The 19572-nt window shown below is 51.0% G+C and overlaps 1 protein-coding gene across 1 annotated transcript; it reads right to left on the bottom strand.

Annotated features, from left to right (window-relative positions):
* Nucleotides 1–867: 867 nt before the first annotated feature.
* On the bottom strand, nucleotides 868–14407 carry OAZ2 (ornithine decarboxylase antizyme 2). The gene is given in 6 exon segments (XM_074601023.1): nucleotides 868–1666; nucleotides 3492–3577; nucleotides 5384–5559; nucleotides 10787–10867; nucleotides 10869–10944; nucleotides 14388–14407. Coding segments are annotated over 6 exon segments (573 nt in total). The 3' UTR covers nucleotides 868–1532.
* Nucleotides 14408–19572: the final 5165 nt, after the last annotated feature.

The following is a 19572-nucleotide window of genomic DNA, read 5'->3' as shown; positions in this document are numbered from 1 at the left end:
CACAGATGGAGATGGGCCCAGCAGCACAGACGCTGATTTTAAACCAGACTTTGGCTTTAATGCCCCAGAGAAGAGGGGGCAGAGGCACCAGCACTTTCCTTTCATTGGAGGGGAAGGAGGGAAAAAGAGACACAAACTTTAAGATGATTTATTCACACAAACTTGTATCCCAGCCCCACCTCTCTCCCCCAAACAGAAAACACTGACCATGACGTTATGGAATGGCTCGGCTTCAGCTTTTAACAAAATCCTGCACAGAAGGGCGAGAGCACGACAAAGCACACAAGGACAAGTCCACACGCAAGCAGCCAGGCCAGGATGAGAGCCGACAGCACGCCTCCAGGGCACAGCTTCTAAATACACCCTTCTCCTGGGGCCTTCAGAGCAAGCCAGCCAGGGTCCCCCCACGGGGCACAAACACAAGAGCGCAACCTCATTCTCCAGCATTAGAAGGGGCAGGGTTGAAATGGGAGCTACTGCCGGCACCGCAGCCTCACCGCAGGGTCAGGGAGAAGATCCCACCGCCAGCGGCAGAGCCGCTGTCCTCAGCTGCCCCGCACACAACCCCCTTTGGTTTGGATACAGCCGTTAGCTCCATGTCTCAAGTCTTGAGATCATCTCTTTGGAAAGGTGAGGAGGAAGAACAGAGGTGACAGCCCTGGGCCTGCTCCTTACCCATCCTCGGGCTGAAGGCCTGAGCTTTTTTGGCTCTTCGGACCATCACACCGCAGGCAGGTAAGGAAACCTTCCCCCAGAGCAGAGGTATCGCTCCAAACACTCGCTTGACCCTCTGAAACCACGGCAGCACTACAGGAGGCCCACCACAGGCTCTGTTCCTCCCAAATAAGCAGCCCCAGCTGTGTGAAGTTCATCTGAATGCCCCTTTTATTGAACGCTGTGACAGTGCAGTGGTAACATTGAACAGAGTTAAGACTGCTTAAAACAAGAGCTGGAAAAGCAAGAAGTTAGAAGAAAAAAAAAAAAAGTTAGACCAGTTAAAACAGCATCAGTTGCCCCAAAGGGGAGATGCAGAGGGGTTTAATGTAGTGTTAAAGGTTAAACTCCAGCACGTCTCCTCCACACGCCTAACACCCAAACCATGCCTTCTACTTAAGAGTCTGAGTGAAAAATAAAAAGGTAGTCTGTCAGATGAGCACACACGGGGTGACGCGGAAGGGACCGACGCGGGTTTAGAGAAGTCAAGGAGTTGATACTGCATCTACCGCTGTGCTCCCACGCAGGGCCCGGGCGCCCCTAGGCTAACACACCACACAGCTGCACGCAAAGAGCTCCTATGCCAGTTCATAAACATCTTCCATTTACTATTTGGTGATTACATGTGTGTATATATAGTTCTCTAGGCAACACATTTCAATGAGATAGTCAACTCTGAGGATACACAGGCCAATCTAACAATGAGAAATGCAGTTTCAGTCCAACAGAAGCTTGTTTTCCCTTTCCTCAAGAAAGGAGAAGTAACCCTCTCTCCCCTCAACAGCATTTTCAGGTCACACTGGCGTCCCCCGCTGCAGCTATTCTTCATCAGAGGAAGAGTTCTGATCCAGGGGGTACACCATGAACATCACGTCTGGCCGCGACGGGACAGAGGGGTGACCAGGCCTCACGATTTCAAAGCCCAAGAAGCTGAATGTCTTCAGGAGTGGAGCTACCAAAGAGAAGGAAATCTGTTACCACCAGGAATAATCCTCTGTACCTGCATCACCCCAGAAGCCACAAATATCAAAGAACACCCTCCATGAGCGCATCCAGAGCTTCCTGCACAGAAAGAAACGGTTTTAATGTGACAGCCCTCTCAAATAAGACGTCTCGTCTCTTCCTGCGTTCATCTCAGCTGCTCCTAGGTGCGCAGGGGATTTTAGTTGTGCAGCAGAGCAGCTTCGACCATATTTATCCTGCGATGTCTGTTCCGTCCCCTCTGAGAAAAGGCGGCAGTTGGTTGTCTACCTGCACCAGCCGCACAGACCCGCTTTCCCGGGACGCATGTGGCCATCCCACAGCATGTCAGTTTTTATTCTGTACTTAAGTGGGTCCCAGCACCCTTTGAGCCCTGAAAGTGGGTCAGACAGCAGCAAACAGGAACCCGCTTACTCAGGCTGTAGGCAGGAATTCGCTGTCGCTGCGAGGAGGAGGGCCTGGAGCTCAGTGGAAACTCAAGAGCACCCTGCACAGCTCGGTGTGGTTCCCCAGGAAAGCCACCTCGGGTGACACACAGAAATTCAGAGCGGGGTCCCTCCAGAAGCCACACACCCCCTTGTCTCAGCCAGACAAGGTTATATTACGCAGTGGCTGGACGCACGCTCACTTGTTACCGAGCGATGGCTTCCCCGTGACCTGTGAAAGTTACCCTGCTGCAGCATCTAATCTCTGCGGCACCCTCTGATGATCAGCTTGCAGCCACTGAACGGTCACGCGGAGCAGCTCCTATGTATTTTTCAGACAGCACTGAATTCCAGCTACACAGGCGAGGACCCAGGACGTGGAGCGCTTCAGAACTCATACAAATAAGCCAGGTCCGAGAGCAACACACAGCCCATTTTTAAAAACAAACCCCAGTATGAGATGTCTCCTGTAACCAGCTGCTGCAGAGGTCACCTGTGCAGCCTGCGGAGGTGGTGACATCATAGCAAGAACTGAATCTGACAGTTATTCTTGGCATCATAACGCAGGGTGACATCTTCCCGCACTCTGCAGAGCTTAGCTCTAATAACGGGCTTCGTTTCAGAGAAGACAGTGCAGCTTGTGGAGCAGCAGAGTAAAATTAGAATTAAGGTTTGAATTACTCCTGCCGTGGCAATTGCTTGGTTACTAGCCTGCCTCTAGTAAGATTTAAAGTGACACATCCATGGGCTGGGACTTGACAAATCTCCTCAAACTTCCGTGCTGTAATCACTCATCCAACACCTCTATCTTTAGATCCTAATGCAGCCCCCTTAAGCCATAAGTGTTTATAGCCAGGGTCAGGATTACCTGTAGGTCTAGGAAGGGCAAAAGTGCCGGGAGATCTTTAAAAGGCAGATGAACATCAGGGCAACAAGCTACAGGAGTTTGTTTCCCGTGTAATAACCACTCCCCAGTTCCTCCTTCCAAATCACAGAAGCCCAGTGCCAAACAGAGACCTTCGCTCCTTACCAAAGGAGAAATGTTAACCAATTTCTGCACAAGAAAATACTCCGAGTTACTCAGGAGCAGCTTTCTGCATGAGAGTACTAGTAATAAATTAACTGCAGGACAGCAAAGTGTACCTGCTGGAGAAAACAGAGTATTCCCTCCGCCTTGGTCTCAAAACAGGGCTTCTCCACGAGAAACCATTTCCACTTTGTAAGACCAAGATGCAAATGAGGCATGTAACATTTACTGCGATGGGAAGTGTCCCGTGGAGCCCTGCCCTGGGATTACCAGGTTTTTGTACGGCTTCAGCAGCACCGTTTTCGATTTAGGGAGCAAACCTGACAGCGGGGGCGAGTGCTTACCTCTATCTTCTCTGCTTTTTCTGAAGCAAATAAAGACATAGTTTACTTTCATTTTTTCTTCAGCGAACTCCAACAGTGCTGATAACCTGCCAAGGGGGAAGAAGACAAAAGAACAGCAGCTATAGGAAGTCCTGTCCTGAGGAAGCCTCTGAGCATTATCAATTGTTTTGATGTTTTCAGGCAGAAAGATTACTTGTTTACAGACCCCTACCAGTGAACAATGGGTGCTGGAACAATGGGCTTCCTGCTTCGCTATCCAGCCCTGCAGAACCCAGAGCTGTCCTCGAACCGAGCCACCCCACAAGTCCCTGTCCTTGGCACCTGCGTGCCAGCGCACACAAAGGCCCGTTCCCACCAGCCAAGGATTCGGTACAAAAGCCTTCGCACGCGGGAAGCTGAATATTGCGGCTGATCCTCAGCCAGGCGACATCCCCTCCGCTGGCAACATACTCGAGGGGATCTGCAAGTTTTGTGTTTTGTGCTTTGTGGAAAGGGTGGGGGGAAAAAAAAAAAAAAAAAGAAAAAAAAAAGAAAAGCAGCTCATGACAGGCAGAAGAGAAGAGAAAAACATCCCTGAAGGAGCATGTGCAGAAGCAAAGCTGTTTCCTGAACACATCAGCTGGATGGCACAGCTGATGCACCCTGAATCCAGGCTTCCTGCCTTTCCAGCTAAATTATTTCTGCCACCTCTTGATGGAAGCAGCGCTGCATTAACCCCTCTCCGAGCCCCAGGGATCAGCACCGGGGGAGCCGTCGCTGTCACTGCCGGCCTTGTAACCATTTACCATGCGGGCTGCTGGCTAGAGCAGTGACAAACAGGGCTCCGATCGACATCTAATTGAACAGCAGTCAGCGACACTGGAGTGCAGCAAGGGAGATTAAATTTGCAAGTGTTTTGTTAATATGGTAATGAACTATTTTAATTATAGCCTCTACTAGGCTGTTTTACCTAGCTAAAAATAATCTGACAAAACCACGCTTGAAGTCATGATGACACAGGCGGGTACATACCCACCTCCCAGAAGCAGCCGCTCCCAGGAGAGCGGGCACTCAGACGACTGAAGGATTTACGGGCCAACTGAAGGAATTACACAAACCTTTATCTGGACTCGGAGTCAAAAGAGACAAGTGTGAGACAGCAAGAACACCGGCACTTACTGAAGGTGCCCAATGAGTTCCCCCCGCTGCCCTTAATTAGCTCAGGTCATTTACAGATGAAGCCTACTTGGAGAGTTAGAAGGACTTCGGAGCGCTCCGCAGAGGAATCCAGTTTACATCCACATCTCCGCTGCAGCGCTCCCCACCAGCGGAGATCTCTGGCAACGCACTTGGCAGGAAGGAGCTGCTCTGGAAGCTGCGTTTACACAGACTTCCCAGAGCAGGGCTGTCTGGACAAAACACTACCGTATTCTGCCAACAGAGAAAAATCAGAGGCTCTGGCAAAGCCCAACGCCTGCGTGGCAGCACTCCAAGAGCAGATCCACCTACTGATGAGAAGGAGCGCATCAATATAATGGAGTTTTTTTTCCCCCTGAAAGAGAGGAAGACGCCTGCCAAAATAAGCTTGCCAAGTGGCCGGCAGAACAAAAAAATCGGAGAAAGGCTTGTAGATTTTTCCATACCAAAGTATGCAAAGAATCACTCCACCCATTTATTGCTTATTTTTCATTAGCACAGGGACTCAAAAAGCAGTAACCCATCTGAAATGATCCCTACGGGGGAAGAAAATACACGGAGCACTAACAGGAGGACAGTTCTCTCAAGACCAGGGAGTAAGGACGTATTTCGGATACACAAGCCAGGAGCAGAGCTGCCATACGTGCAGCCCGTTCTCCCCATGTAGGCAAAGTCCTGGCAGAGCCGCGGACAGAGCTTTGGGATCCGGAACTTACCCTTCTTTGCTTCCATCAGCTAATAATCCGTCAGGGATTTCCACAAAGAGGCTCTGATTAGAGAGCACCGCATCCCAGGAGGAGGTCTTCACCTCTGTAACCTTGTACTGGAAATGGACAATATGAGGCTTCCCTTCGTGCACTGGGACATCTTGGTTAACAGTGATCTTCTCGTCCTGCGCAGGAGAGGGAGGAGAGCTCATGACATAGACTTCAGGGTTAAAGAAAACAAACCATGAGATTGCGGACCAAAAACGTAAGACATTGTGCTTAAATGAGCATGCAGAGGGACTGTGTTTTCAATGGGACCAGCCCTTACGGACCGGTGTGTGTCCAGAGTTTCAGCTTATCATTAAAATTCACCCCTCTGAGACCGTAGCCCGTGAAGGGATGCACAGTCGCCTGCAAGCCCGTGCCCGAGTCTCAGCACTCTAAACAAGTGGTTAAGAGCTACTGTTTTGAACCACCCACAATACCTTGCTTTTATTGTAACCTAACACAAAAATAAAAGAACAAAAAAAGTGAACACTCCCCTGGCTGATTATAACGTAGAACTACAGAGATGCAAATACAAAATAAACGGTATTAGAGTTTTACTAAGAAGAACATTATACTTTTCCCTTCCCCTTTCGCTGGCTCAGGGACACAGCACAATGAGTGCTGACCTCGGAGTGATTTTCTAGCCATGTTTTCCTGTTCAAGGGAATGCAGTTTTGCGTATTTACATTATATTAAATTTCTGGGTAGTGAGAGTGCATTCATTCACCGCAGGTCCCAGCCACATCTTTGAAGGGCGGTTCATGAACTACCCTTCAAAGGACGGAACTTGAACCGACAAGCTGGAAGAGCATCTGCTGCCGCAGTCTGACCAATTTCATTGTCTCCCCAATCCCCCACACAGTCTTTTCGTTTGAGGGATGACCGCAAATGGCTTTCCCAGATTTTACAACCAACTAGTATGGCAAATGGTTTGCCTCCTGGTATAAAGGAGGAAAATACATAGTGCAGAGAGAATCCCAAACCAGACAGAAGCTACACGGATTTGAAGATTGTGATGAGGTCTTTTCCAGAGACCACAAATGTACGCGTCCCTCTCCAACACTGCTCTAACTAGAATGCCAAGCATGCAGCCCGCCTCAGATCCAGCTCAGCAGTTCCTAGAAAACAATTTCGTGGTTAAACTCCATCCCTCCTTCTGACGATTTTTGCAGGCCGTTGGCTTGCCCAGTAATGATTTCCACATTTCACTGCAAAGAGCCCCAATGAAACGGCAAAGAAATTCATTAGGTTCCTGAGTTAACGCTGTCAACTGCAACGGGAGCTGAACTGTTCCCATCTGCCTGGTTACAGGCTCGTGCGTTATGGATCCCCTCACATTTACAGAGTCACCCGCACAGCTCTGAAGGGCAGAAGTAAAACAGGTAGTACAAGCCACGTCTGTTCTGAGTCACAGGAACACCTGGGAAAGCTGTCTGCCCCCCTCTCCTCAACAGCATCAACAGGTGGGGCAGGAGGTGGTTTACTCCAGTGGGCCATTAGGTGAGCGACCGTCCAGCCTCCAGGCATTTTATTTTACCAGGGTGATTAATTCAGCAGCTCATGATGAACTCTGATCTGCTGACGATCAGCTGGACTGACACCGAGACAAGTGACATCGCTGCAGAGACAGCACCTCCCCAGACAAGGTTTAGTCAATGCTTCGTAGTGAAATATACTTGTCTCTGACTGTAACACGGACGGGCAGCCAGTACGACAAAGAAAACAGTCCGGTTTGGGTCCGTGGTGAAGAAGCATTTACAAGATGGGCAGTACGAACACATCGGCAGCCAACAGTGCCCAGTACGAGGGTGGAAGGCTCCTCAGTATCACTGCTTTTCAGGCACGTGTTTTCTTGTAGGTGTTTTAAGTTATTAAGGTAAAAGTATCACAGAAAGACCAGTGGTTCAGCAAAAACATCTCCGAGAACCTTTCCAGATGCCTCAAGCCTGTGTCCCACTGCTTTAACTCCTGTTACCACATCTATTAAAATAGATCCCTCTTGGTTTGACCATTGTGACAAGGAAGAAGCCACCGAGTATGTTAATGCTGGTGACAAAGTAATGCCGCATGCAAATCAGGAACTGCCTGGCTTTGGTAACTGGAGCAGAGGAAGCTGCCATTTGTTTAAAGCCCACAAAGCTCAGCTGAAAAACAAGTTTACACTTCATCAGAATAAATATCCTGTAGGAAACAAGTTAATTCATCGAGTTTGAAAGAAGTTTTTTGTGGTTGCGCCTGCTGTCGGGTTTTACTACAGTTTTAAGCCAAGTGCACTAAGAAACCTGCCGACAGCTGCTCAAGTTAAGTCAGACTGCTGCTGCTAAAGCCACCGTGGAGCCAGCAGCAAGAGGCAGATTTGAGCCCAGCACTACAGAGGTGTATTTAAAAAAACAAAAACAAGGGGATTATATGCACGTCCTTCACTAGGGACTTTATAGGAGCCTTTTACAGTTCTTGTTACTGCGCCGAAAGCGTCCCTGTTTCAGGAAAGATCCTTCTCTCAGAAAAGCTCACAGATGCTTCTTTTCTTATACTTCCTGAAAACAAAAACAGGGTGAGGAAGTTGAGAGAAGCAGGCTGGGATTGACACATTGGAGGGGGAGGCACACGCAGGCATTTGTGCGGGAATTCTGGCAGGAGCCTGCAATAGGAGGGGAAGAGCTTTCTGAGCCTTCTGGCTTAGCCCTTCTGTCACCAGGCTACCCTGCACTCCAAACCTGATGAGGTTTTTTTTCTACTTAAAAGCCCCCTAATGCGACAGCCCATGAACCAAAGGCAGCATAACCGCAGGGATTAAAAGAACCAGTTCCCCCGGTTCAGTGGGAATTACGTTTACACAGCCCGTCTTGGGAAGCTGATACTTTATTTCTAGGCATCAAAATAGAGACAGCGAGATGCCGGGGAGAGAAGCTGTTCCTGTGAAGCAACAGCCCAGAATTCTTTGGAAGCTGCTCAAAGCAAAATCCTGTTTACGCAACAAATGTTCGGTTTTTAGTTCACCCCTGCAAAATCCCCCCCATCACGCTATCGCAGGAAAAAAAAAACCCACACCAGGCTATCTTTTATCCACAGCTGCCTAAACCACCGGCTCTCCAGCCTTGGGCTCCATTTCAGTGAAGTAAAGCCGTAAGGACCAGCTTCCACTTGGTTACAATTCATTGAGCACAAGATTTTCCAACCCGGCTACGCTCCTCAGATGTCCTGAGAAGGACAGGGGGAGGCCCCTACACATTGGCAGCATAAGGAGAAAGGATGTTATGGTCTTAGCCATAGCCAAGCGGCTCGAGAAACCCATGTAAGCAGCCTACTGCTGGCATGTGCTACACCTGCAGCCTCCTGCCAAGTCGGCTAGCCAGAGCATGTCCTGGCTGCGCAGCACCGATGCCGATCGCTATTGCATTCCCAGCTCGAGTAAAGCTCCCTTGACGCAGGGCTGAGTATTAAGTCTCTTAACACAAAAAATCCCAACAACTATAGGGAGCCCCAGCGGCTTAATTTATAGCGCGGTTGTATCCGAGCAGTGCGCTGCGTACTCCAAAGGAGGCAGGTCTGCTCAGAAAGGTCAATCCCTCGAACTAGAACAGCTGATACAGCTGGAAAAAGTACTTAAGCTTTTGGGTCCAGATGCCTTTCCAGGTCACGCTGAAGCTCGCTGGCTGAAAAGCTCAGCCTGATGTAACTACAGCACCGGCAGATTGAGCGGGTGACTGAGAGAGTCCCAGTAATCCCTATCTGAGGTGGGACTTTAAACGACCGAGTGACACATCCCACTCTGCTCTGGGATGAGCTATGTTACAGAAGGGGCTGATTTTCTGATAGCTGCTGCTAGGTTTTGTCAGCAGTGCACCCAGAAAGAATTATATCCTTATTTCCGGGACGCAGCTATCTGGATGACATCCCCACAGGCAGCAACCCCTGCCTACACACCACTGCCAAAAGCTTCCGTGCGGCGTCGAGGCCATACAGAAATCAAACCCGTCAAAGCCTCCAAATGGTGATTCCACCAGCATTTCTTCCACATTGAGCCCATTTTCTGCCTTTGGGCCTCGCCTGGTGCGTACGCAAGGCTTGGCAAGGCTGGTCTGCAGGATTTTAAGTTGCAGGGTCACCTATTTCTCATCCCCTCCCACCCAGAGGGAATTCATTATTCATCCTGGGCCCTTTTGAAGACACCTGTGTATCTTCTTTATCCCACGGGAAGCCCGTTGTGCTCTTTGCTACCCCTCTGCTGCTCCTCTGGATTTTACACCGCTCTAACATTCAACTCAATAGCATTAAGCTCATGTTACGTTATTATTAAGAGGCTACAGAGGTTGACATTTATTCACAAGGTAAGTGGGTGAGGCACATGCTAAAAATTCACCAAGGCTGCATTAAAGCAAACTCCTCCGAAAGCAGCCATGAGGTGTGCGATTCTCCCATGAATTTCAAGAGGAGGTTTTGGTAGCTGTGACCCAAAAGGGCCTGTATCTTCTCATCATACAGAGTCTGTGTGCCTCCCACAGGGTAATTAAAAATCAAGTCTAACACCTATGACAACACTCCTGTCTGAGCAGCCAAATTTGCAAGCTTAGCATAAATTTAGCCTACCTCATCTGATAAAACTTTACTCCCTGTCTTGTGGAAAAGCTGGCCCTGGCCCAGAAGGGAGACAGATGTGTGCCACCACGATCCAACACAAAGCTGCACCAGTGCTAGTTATTCTACAGCAAGGAACAGCCAGATCTTCTCATGCGAAAGCCAAAAGGAAAAGTCACCATAGAATGAAGAGGGCCAAAAAATGAGAGCTACAGAGATTCACATGCTCCTAAGCAAGTCTGCAGATACAAAGCCTTCCTGATCTTGCCTCATCCTATGCACGTGTTCTAGAAACATCCCCGAGGTGGATGGCCACCTCGCCCTTCTGTGAGGTCAGGAGTTACTCTGTACATGGCTTCAGGCAGCTCCCAGACCCCGACAGCTTTACCTTCCGGACTAGGGCACAGGAAGGAGCTTATCAACCATTCTCTCTCTGCATTTCACCTTTCTGCTTCCCGCTTCCTCTTTCTGCGAGACATTTGAGAAGTTGTTTCATGGTTTGATAATGCTGGCTCCACATACAATAGCTGAAACAGACCCTGGGAAACAGGGCTAGTGAATTATTTGCTGCACACCTTTGAGAAAAGGTCTCTCATTTCTTAATAAACAGGTGATATTTAAGCAGGAGACCGCTGCACGCAGCTTAGCGATCTGCTGTCAGGATCACTGAAAAATTAACTCTTCTCTCACTTATTATTTGTGTTTATTCCCACGGGACTGCGAAAGGAACCGAACACAATTGTAACAAGGGTACAGGTCATTATTTAGATGTCAGATCTTTCTCACCTTATATATCAGAGCTGAAAGAGAAGGATCCCTGCTACCCCCTCGCCCACCGGGGATCTTCGACAGTGGGTGAGGGGCATCAGGAGCACCACAGAGGCCCTGGAACAATGTGCCTGCAGCACTGCAGCTGTGGACAATTACTCAAAGGTAGAATACTACTGCAAGAAAAAAAAAAAAAAAAAAAAGAGAGAGAGAACACCAGGTTACTTCAGCAAGGATCACATTTCAGATGCTACAGCTCCTTGTGACCCCAAACCCGCTCATATCCCTGCTCCTCTGCAGCACGTCAGAGGCAGCTATCAGGGCTTTAGCGCCCGGACATCTACGTTAGAAACACTTGCTGCCCAAATGGTGTCAGAAACCAGCGGCGTTTTGTTAGAAACGGAGGAGGGGCTTTGCAGAACAGGGAGAGAGTGCTGAGCAACCTCACGCTAATCAGGGACGCCTGGAAGACCGCCAATAGCAGATGGCTGGAAACGCATGACCAGATGAGCACACATTTTCTATAGACAAATATCTACAAATAGATCAACAGGACCCAGAAGGCGGAGGTTTAAGTTTCACATTTTCAAAATGAGGAGGAGTGAAAGGGCTGGTTCTTCAGCTATCTTCAGCACACTCTACAATGTCCGAGTTGACATTTGCACATGCAAATGAAACATCATACAGGCATGCTTCACCCCAACCCTAAAAATTAAAAGTTCACCCCACAGATCTACTTTTACAAGCAAGAAAATAAGTTTCCCTTGCAGTTTCTAAGTTTGTTTGGATGTCCTACACGCAGCCTTTCAGGATCACTTTGAACGCAGGCTTTAATGTCTGCCCTAGCTTTTAGGAAGTTCACGAAAGCAAATTATTTTACTTCTGGAGCATTGCTCCCTTTATCAGTACCACAAAAGCTCTTTGCTGAGGCATGGCACAGCAGTGGTATTCTTCTAACAAAGCCTGCAAAAGCAACGCACAGAAACCAGTCATTCCCCAGTGTTCCCATTATGAAACACACCAGTGCAAAGCTATATAAACACCACCAAAATAAAGGAGAATTTGAGAGAGTTTTCAATAAGCACATGGAGTGCTGAAGAAGGCTACAAGGGACAGCCTCTGTAGATGTACTGACAACTCACTGCCTGTCCTTAACCTTCTCACTCGAGCTGATCCCAAGACAGTGTTTTTCTGCTCTAATCCCCCTCCACAAGGGACCAGGCTTAAGTATCCAAAGAGCTAGTACGGAGCTGCACCATCAGAATCACCTGAACCGCCTATACAGCACGCTGGAATGTATACCAGACCGCAAACAAACTACTGAAGTTTGGCTTTTCTGTATGCCAAAAAATAACTCGCAAGTGCAGTTACGACACAGGCAAGATTTGCAAAGAACTTGGCTTGCCACCTCATACCAAAATAATCTTTCTACAGGAAAAACAAATACTCTTCCTCCACATATTTCCTCCTCCTCCTCCTCCAGGATCGCTAGACTGGGCTCTTCTTCAGCAGCGTTCCCATGTGCCATGGCCTGCAGCAGACACTGCTTGGAGAAAAGGCTGTCTAAACACACTAGGAAAAGGTATTAAGCAGTGGCAAAGCCCTTGGCACACATGCTCAGTGGCGTTCTGTGTTAATACAGTCCCTCCTCACGGCGTGACTGGGGCTATCAATGGACCCGTGTGTATTCAGTAGTAGTGGACGTGGAGAGGCATGACAAAGCACTTTGCTGTGCAGCTCCCCACCCCCAGAAAGCTGTTGGCAGCTTTGTTATTCCCTTCCCTCCTCCCTCTCCCCCCCCCAGTCAACAATGTACTATTGATAGCTCTCTCCAACTTGTGGCCAAGGCATCAAGAAGCTGGATAATGAAGTGTAGTTGTGGGAAAAAAAAAAAAAAAAAAAAAGGAAAAAAAGACAGAGGCTGTAGTTTTCATGCAAAGCAGTTCAAGACACTTCCCAGTTTTGCTTCCTCTGGCACATGCAGAAGTCAAAACACAAGACCCCTTCAGCCGCTGAGCCCTGCCTGCGGCACTGGGGCTTTGCGTAGCCCAGACCTGCCTGAAACCACTATCCTGCCCCAAAACTCCGCAGCGGCAGCCAGCTTGGGTCCCCAGAGCAGCACCATCAGGCAACGCTGGGGAGCGAGCCTGTGTGGGGGACACAGACTAAGAGGGGTTTTCCTTCCTCCAGATGTGCATTAGCCCCCTGGGAAGAAGTTCATGCAAGCGCCCGACAAAGTCTGATCCCTTCATGCATCTGCGCGTGAGCAGCCCACTGCAACTCCGCTCCCCAAGGCCTGTTCAACGCTTAAAAATTAGGATTGTGCTCCCTTCCAGCCTCTCTTCTGAGAAGCTCCTTCCCAGCAGCTTGGTTTAGATTAAGATGCTAAAGCTCACCAAGGGCCTTTCCCTGAAGGAACTCCCTTTCTTGACTGAGCCCTGCCTGAAACGAGAGCTGGAAGCAAGCGTACGTTTTCAGCCGGCGGGTATAATTTTAACTCGCTAAGCTTCCAGCGATGTCAACCCCGTGCCCTGTCCCTGGGAAGCGCAAAGGACAACTCGGCAACTTTTGAACCCCATCACGGGTGCGCTTCAACAGCCCTCGCACCTCAGGCCCCAGCACCGCTTTCAGTCCACCACAACAACCAGCTCCCGGGGGTCTAAAAGCTGCAAATCATCTTGGCTTTTTGGGGGTTTATTTGTGCTGAACACTTAGGCCAGATGGAAGGATCCACACAGCTCCCCTGACATTACAGAATTGAAAGGGTCTGGGGTTTTTTTTTTCTTCTTTTTTTCCCCCTTTTCAAAACAGGCTCTGAAGATGTGGTTGCACTTAGACCATAATAAGATATTATGCTGCCAGCCACTGCAAGTCATATATTAAGGAACCTGATTTAAGGAGCAACTTGTAAATAACCATCTGATGGATGCAGCATAGCTCAAGTATCTACCCTACACACAGCAGCCAAGAAAAAAAAAAGCTTGGTTTATACACATCCTCCAGGCGCTTATCTACACGGTACGACAGGGGCTCAGGAAATGACACTTTTCAGACTCTAAACAAGGAACAGACGCACAAGATAATCCAGCCAGCTGAGAAAAATACCCACAAACCACATAAATTCACACCTGCCGATAACCAACCTGCCAGGAAAAAAAAAAATATATACCTATACAAAAAAAAAAAAAAATCACCTTTCCATGGAGATGCATGGGGACTTGTGGGGAGGGAGGGTACAAACCCTCCTGGGCGTTACAGGCTTATGAGCAAGAGGGTGTTCAGACACTCGTTGCTGAGGTGAGGTGATCCCATCCCATCCCATCCCATTCCATTCCACGCATCCCATTCCATTCCATTCCAACCCGCCCCACCCCATCCCATCCCATCCCGGTGCACCCAGGCACCCGCTCCAGGGTCTCCCGGCCCGGAGAAGGGAGGCCCCGGTGGGGATTTATCCCGGGAGAGGCGCAGAGCCCACTCCCTCCGCACTCCCACCCTCGCCTCAGCGCCCGCCCGCCCCCAGGCCCAGCTGCCACCGTCGCTCCGAAGGCCCTCGGCAGGCCACGTTGAGGGCCCAGCGGAGCGGCGCGGCGCGGCGCCACGCCCAGCCTCCTCGCACCTGTCCTGGGTGTTTATCATCCTCGGCTCGGTCCTGGCTCCGGCTCAGCCCCGCTCAACCCCCTCCGCTGCCGCTCCGCTCCTCTCGGCCGCCGCTCTCCGACTGACCCCGCCGCCCCGCGCCCGCCCCGCCCACTCCGCGCCGCGCGCCGCCCGGCCCCGCCCCCGCCGCGCGCCCCTCCCCGCCCCTCGCCCCGCCCCCGCCGCGCGCCGGGCAGCCTGGGAAACCGCCGCCCCAAACAAAGGCGCGCGCGAGCCCCCCCCCGCGGCCTAGCGACGGGCCTGGGGACACCGCGGGGCGAGGGGCGCCGTTGGGCTTCCTGAGGGGACGACGGGCCTCGGCAGCGCCCCGCTGCCTCCCGTGGGGCTGATGGCACCCCGCGAGTGCGTGGCAGGCCCCCCTCAGGGCCGGGCAGGCAGGCCTCGGGCAGCGCCAGGCCTGAGGTCATGTTAATGACCATCAGTATGGAGGACTGTGTCCAGTTTGGGAACCCTCAGCACAAGAAGGACATGGACCTGTTGGAGCAGGGCCAGAGGAGGCCACGAAGATGATCCGAGGGCTGGAGCCCCTCCGCTGTGAGGACAGGCTGAGAGAGCTGGGGGTGTTCAGCCTGGAGAAGAGAAGGCTCCAGGGAGACCTTAGAGCCCCTTCCAGTACCTGAAGGGGGCCTACAGGAAGGATGGGGAGGGGCTGTTTGCAAGGGCATGTAGCGATAGGACGAGGGGCAATGGTTTAGATTAGACATTAGGAAGAAGCTCTTTCCAATGAGGGTGGTGAGACACTGGCCCAGGTTGCCCAGAGAGGTGGTGGAGGCCTCACTCCTGGAGACGTTCAAGGCCAGGCTGGATGAGGCTCTGAGCAACCTGATGTAGTTGAAGCTGTCCCTGCTGACTGCTGGGGGGTTGGACTAGATGGCCTTTAGAAGTCCCTTCAGACGCAATACATTCTATGATTCCATAATATATTCATCAATGGGAAGCGGCAATTGAAGAGCATCTGCAGTGTTCCTTACTGTGAAAGAGGCCTTTAGTCTTTCTGGAGGCATTTTGGCTCCCATTGAAGGTTAAGGAGCAGCAAGACTAAATGAAGGGCTGCTGGGCCCTGGTGGTACCACTGCAGAATGAGCCGCTGGCACTGATGTGCGACACCCTGCTAAAGTATGATGGCAGCGGTTAAAAGGTGGCCTGGGGAACTGCAGGCCCATAACCCAGACAAGTAGGAGCCAGGATAAGGAAGAGAGGAATGAATATGTGGATAACGGGATGTTGAGCTGCCCATGGCAAGGCTTTGCAGGGGCTTGTGATGAGCAGCGTGTACCCATAGGGAAAGGCAGCAGCAGTCACCCAGGGAAAGATGAGGAGCCTGGAGAGCCAGGCGCTGCGAGTAAGCTGTGAGCTTCAGGCCTGCGGGGCTTGGTAGTCCTCGAGCCTTCACATGGGCTGAGAAACCAAGCAGCTTGCTGGAGGAGAAGTTCTCAAGACCCTCCAGATGCCTGCCCTGCAAGTCAGACTCCTCCTGGGAAAGTCTCACACCTACTCGCCCGGTCTCACGCTGCTGTTCACAATGCATCGGAGAGCACAGGCCTGGCCCCGAGCAGGAGCAGAGCAGGCTCCCGGGTGACATAAATGTCAGCCCAAGGCGTGATACCCCCAGCAAGCTCACGGACTCTGGGATCTGACAGGCAGCCCTTGGCCTGGGCTTCCTGGTTCCCAGCGCGGCAACACTGGCCTTTGCTCGGCAGGAAGTGACCAGCTGTTCTGCAGAAAGCTGGACACCGGCCAGAGTCTGAGTTCAAACAGAGCCCATTAAATGGCCTTTTCCCCCTTCCTCCGCGTTTAAAGCCGTGCTTGCAGCCGTAATTCTATTTATAATACCCAGGAAAAGCGAGCTGAGACTTTCCCACAGTGCCGGCTTCTCAGGCGATTGTTGTTCGGGAAGCTGGAATGTACGCAGTATTATTTTTATATCCCCCCCGGGATGTTTTTTTTTTTTAAATTGCATGTGGCTCCATGTCCCCATCTGTGCCGAGGAAAGTTTGCGAAGTGCAAGGTCTCTGGCTGCTGCTTGTGGCTCTTGGATGCTTTGCAGAGGTGCCGCTGGTTCGGGTGTCTCTGCCTGTGTGTGCAGATGTTGGGGAGGGTGGTGGGTGCTCTGAGAGACGTCCTTGTAGCCAAGGGGCTTGAGGCCAAAGAGGATATGGCTGATAGCCCCTGTCTTGTTACCGAGCCCTAGTGTCGCTCGCTTGCACTGTGCCTCAGTGTCCCCCTCTGCGGAGGCGGGAAGACTGATAATCCTCCTCAGAGACACAGGCGCTCATCGTTGCTGCCCTGCCCAGGGTTTCAGCAATGAGAAGTGCCGTTGTGCTGTGGTTTTGGGGTGGTGCAGAAATGCCATGTGAAGCTGGGCATGGTGACCGGGTCACGGTGTCACCGCTTGTTAGGGTGTTGTTGCCAGCGGGCGCTTTTTTTGCCTTTCTTGGCCACGTGAGCCTTTTCCCTGCACAGGGAGCTGCTCTGGGATGTTCTGGCCAGGCTTTGGGCACGGCCAGGCTCTGGCAGCTCTGTGCTGCTCCTGCCCTCTGCGAGCTCCCGGCCAGCAACCCGCAGGCCCCACACCTCCTGGGCAGGTGGGTATTTTATAGAGCACAAAACACCCTGCCTGGACTTCTATTCCGACAGAGAGAACAAACACCCTGCCTGTCCTCTCCATAGGCATTGTCACCTGGCAACGCTGCCTGCAGCGCCTGTGGCTTTCCCTTTCACTGCTCTGCAAGGCCCTGCGTCCTTTTCCTTCTCACGTTCGCAGGAGTGCGTTTCTGCTGCCCCTTGTTTGCTGCCCTTGCTATAAGCAGTGGGGCTCTGCCAGCCACCGTCACGCTTCTCCTCACTGATCCATCGCCCTTCTCTCTCTCTTTATTTCTCAAATAAAAGCCATTTGCAGGCAGCTTCCCAGCTCCGAGTGCTCTGCGACGGATGTTAGCCTGGTACCCAAGAGGCAGCCCAGCAGAGCGTGAGGCGTTTCTGCTGTGCTCCAGTTCTGCCAGCACTGTGTTGCTGCTTTGTAAAAATCCTTCCTGCCGTGTCCTCTCCTGGCCTGGAAATGGTTTTATTGCTCTGCCCGGGGTTGTGGCTGTTGTGCCACGTTTTTGGACGAATTGGTTTTTTTTCTTGGTTTTTTTTTTTTTGGCTACAGCCAGTCTGACGTTGGATGGGCACCTCTGAATGGCTTTGCTTTTTGTCACGCTGGGTTTTAGGATTAATTATGCCAAATTCTAGATACAGAACAGATGATGTCTGCAACCTTTCTATTTTAGAGGCTTGCAAACAGTAGTTATGCATCTCCTTAATTATTGTCATTAATTATTGTGATTAATTGTGGCCTATGTAGGTCTTAAACAATTCTTTCCATCAGGACAAACAACAGAGAGAAGTGATCTGTTTTTTCCCCATATGGGAAACGGAAACCCAGAGCTCATCTGCGCCTGGAGCTGGTGACCACTCGTGGGCCGGGGCTGGGCAGACAGGTAGCCCCAGCCTCTTGGAGCTGCCTGACACCGAGACGGAAGACGCTAGATGGAGACAGGCGAGGACAAGATGACAGGAGGACAACCGCCCGGTCACAGCCTTCTTGCTCAGGGGACTGACAGCAGAGATGCTGCCCAGATGTTCGGGGCTGCAGAGAAAAGTGGGGTCCCTGCGGGATGGGCTGTCTCTTGAGCGTTTGCTCCGTGCTCTTTCTTGGCTGCAGTCCTGTCCGCGCTGTCTTTGCCTTTGTGTGAGAAACTGCCAGAAGCGAGTTCACCCGTTTGACCGGCTCCATGGCAGTGCAGTCACAGGGTCTCTTGCTGACCTCACAGCGATGCGGCCGCTCAGATAAGGAAAACAGCGCTATTGCAGAGGCGGTTGCAGCAGGCTGCAGCCCTTCCCTGCGCCCGGTCCCCCAGCGAGTACTGCGCCTCTGTCCCTCGGCTGTGCTGGAGCAAAGCGTGGCCAGCGCTGGGGTGCACGGTGGGTACCACATCCATCCAAGGCCTCAGGCGCAGCTCCTCAGGACCTACAGCAGCATGGCGTAGCTGGCTGGGTTGGAAAGGTGTTGCCTAATGGCGAACGCTTCCAAACAGAGGTTTCAAAATAGAGAGAAAAAGGCCTGGTAGCTTTGTATGTAATTAATACCCTGTAGTTATTTTAAAACATCTTTAGGAATGTGTCATTTGGAACTTTCTAGGGCTGTACGCATATCCGGGAATGTAATTATGTTTTCGACAGCAGCCTTTTCATCCCCCTTTCTGTGATTGCTTTTTTTTTTTTTTTTTTTTTAAACACGAGGATCTTGTTTTGCTAAGAGAAAAATAAAAATGAACACTGCCAGAGAATTTTGTTTTCGTACCTCAGTCTTCCCAGCCCGGCTGCCAGTTCGGTCTTCCTGTGCCGACATGTCTATATCGTGTTTCGGCAGCACCAAGAGTGTTCCTGGGATTTTGGCTCCCTGTGTTTCTCAGTAAGCCGTGGATAAATTCTCTAAAGGCAGTCCGTTTGAGCAGCCCTGAGGCTGGAATCATGTCTTGAGGTTTTCATGCGAGTGCCCACCTCAGAGGTGGCTTTTAATTGTTTAAACTGTCGGACTGTTTAGTGTCACTAACCCACATGTCCTGTGTGCTTCACATCTGTCACAAAAAGAAGAGGTTCCTTCCAAGCTGCGCCAATACTGTTTTCTGCTGTTCCTTTATATTTCCGAGGGGATGAGTTGATTCCTTGGCACACCTGCCTGGAGCTGGGGGTCAGATTTAAGGCATGTTGCTGACATCAATAGCTTTCTTCTTTAATGAGCTTTGTCAGAATTTGTTATTTAGCCATTAAGCGGTGCCAGCGCGGAGTTCACGCATGAGCTGAGTTGAAAATCTACTAGGTGTGAATTAGTGATGAGAGAAAAGCAGGTCAAGGAACGTCTTGTTTCCAGAGCGTGCTGAGCGTAAAGCTCAGCTTGGGCGATAACTGGCACGTCTGAGGCCCTGGAACAGCGTATGGGCAGAAGGAATGCAGAAATCACGGCAAGGGATACTTCCCTCTGCTGTGCTCTCAAGAGGCATCACCCTTCTTTGTGCCAGCGGGATATGCATCGAAGGTGTTCTCACGCAGTATGAATTTGGGGTGTGTTGGGGTGGGATGAGGAGCTGGGTGGGGTCAGG

Source organism: Larus michahellis, chromosome 9, assembly GCF_964199755.1.
Source record: "Larus michahellis chromosome 9, bLarMic1.1, whole genome shotgun sequence".
In the NCBI taxonomy this organism is placed as follows: Eukaryota; Metazoa; Chordata; class Aves; order Charadriiformes; family Laridae; genus Larus; species Larus michahellis.
The sequence above is the reverse complement of the archived record's forward strand: the minus strand, read 5'-3'. Positions and strand labels throughout refer to the sequence as shown.